This window comes from Rousettus aegyptiacus, unplaced genomic scaffold, assembly GCF_014176215.1.
Source record: "Rousettus aegyptiacus isolate mRouAeg1 unplaced genomic scaffold, mRouAeg1.p scaffold_m13_p_3, whole genome shotgun sequence".
Taxonomy (NCBI): domain Eukaryota; kingdom Metazoa; phylum Chordata; class Mammalia; order Chiroptera; family Pteropodidae; genus Rousettus; species Rousettus aegyptiacus.
In genome coordinates, this window is record NW_023416306.1 from 10,170,998 (window position 1) to 10,173,075 (window position 2,078).

The following is a 2,078-nucleotide window of genomic DNA, read 5'->3' on the forward strand; positions in this document are numbered from 1 at the left end:
GTCCATTATTAGGCTTTGAATTATGCCTCAAATACTGATGAACTGTGGGTCCTTGTGCAAAGTATTCTGACATTCTTAGCTTCAGTTTTCTTCTCTATACTATGTTAAGAAAAATAATCTCTGCTTTCTAGTGTTTAACAATTAAAGAAGACAGTCTGTATAAAATGCTTTGTAGAGTGCCCGACATGGAGAGAGTGGCTTGTAAATATTAGCTACAAGATGATGATAATGATCATGATGTTAATGTCAGGGACAAAAATTGAAATAGTGAAAAGATTCAGAACTCAATATTTCCTATTTCAGGAGAAATGATAAGAAAGTAAAAGGAAATGAGTCCTTTATATACGTTTCACTCTAAAATGAGATACTTTCAAGGTTTTCAAAAGAATTTTGTATGGGATTGTGGGCTACAAAAAGAATATACAATTTAGCTCACCTCCATCTACTCATGTATCCCTGTTATTGCATTTACGAAACCAGTATGAGGCTACGGACCCCATTCAAGGCCAGGGTTGAACATGCCCAGAGCCTCCTTAGAAGTGTATCATCCATATAATAGATCAGAGGGAAAGAGAGAGGAAAGGAAAAGACTGCAAGCCTCCTAAGAAAGAGAGAAAAGAAGAAAGAAGGGTCACATTGGAGGTAAAGTCAGGACTGGGGATGATAATAAACTTAAAGGAACATTTGGGAGTTAGAAGATTTGGAAGTCATATCCCAACATGTAGAGCTCTAGAAGAAATCTTGCATTCTAACTGTCCTTCCTAGCTTCCAGATGCTACAGAGTCATGGAAAACCAATCCAGTGTCTCTGAGTTTTTCCTCCGAGGACTATCTGCATCGCCAGAGCACCAGCAATTATTCTTTGGTATTTTCCTGTGTATGTATCTTGTCACCTTGACTGGGAACGTGCTCATCATCCTGGCCATCAGCTCTGATCGCCACCTCCACACCCCCATGTACTTCTTTCTGGCCAACCTGTCTTTTGTTGACATAGGTCTGACGTCCTGCACAGTTATTAAGATGCTTGTGAATATTCAGACTCAGCGGCATACCATCTCCTACGCCGGTTGCCTCACACAGATGTATTTCTACCTAATGTTTGGGGACGTGGACAGCTTCTTCCTAGCCGTGATGGCCTATGACCGCTATGTGGCCATTTGCCGCCCTCTCCACTACTCCACAGTCATGAGCCCCCAAGTCTGTGCCCTGCTGCTTACATTGTGCTGGGTCGTCACCCATGCTGTTGCTCTGACTTACACCCTCCTTGTGACTCGGTTGTCCTTCTGTGTCAATGGTGAAATAGCTCACTTTTTCTGTGACATAACTCCTGTCCTGAAGCTGTCATGTTCTGACACCTACATCAATGACCTGATGGTTTTTGCCTTGGGAGGAACAGTACTCATTGTCCCCTTTATCTGCATTGTCATCTCCTACATTAGCATCGTATCGGCCATTCTGAGAGTCCGAACTCCTGGTGGGGCAGCCAAGGCCTTTTCCACCTGCAGTTCCCATCTCTGTGTTGTCTGTGTGTTCTATGGGACCCTCTTCACCGCCTACCTGTGCCCTCCTTCTGTTGCCTCTGAAGAGAAGGACATTGCAGCAGCTGCAGTGTACACAGTGGTCATCCCCATGTTGAACCCCTTTATCTACAGCCTAAGGAACAAGGACATGAAGGGGGCCCTTAGGAGGCTTCTCAGTCGCCGGAGAATGTTTTCCTTTTAGGTATAGTGATGGCAACTTTGAATGAAAAGAGATAGGCTTCAAGTCAGACAAATCTGATTTCAGTTTGAGTCTGACACACACAAAGCACAAGACTATAATCATATTACCCAACAGTTGTGATCCTTGGCCTTCTCATTTATAAAATGAAGATAACAATCTAAATCTAATAAGATGACTTGGGGGATTAAAGGAGATAAATATAAAGTGCCTCTGGTATAGTGCCTAGTAATAGTAAGTTTTCAATAAATGATAGCTGTTATTATTACTACTGTTCGCACTCTCTTCACCTTTCCCCCTGAAAGTAAAAAAAAAAATCTTTTCTCTGAGATTCATTCCTTCAAGAAATACCAGACACCT

At 42.4% G+C, this 2,078-nt stretch overlaps 1 protein-coding gene across 1 annotated transcript; it reads left to right on the forward strand.

The window, feature by feature from the left end:
- The first annotated feature begins 785 nt into the window (after positions 1–785).
- LOC107509989 (olfactory receptor 1N1) lies at positions 786–1,721 on the forward strand. Its single transcript, XM_016143058.2, has one exon. It carries the CDS (start codon positions 786–788, stop codon positions 1,719–1,721), a length of 936 nt encoding a protein of 311 aa, XP_015998544.2.
- Positions 1,722–2,078: the final 357 nt, after the last annotated feature.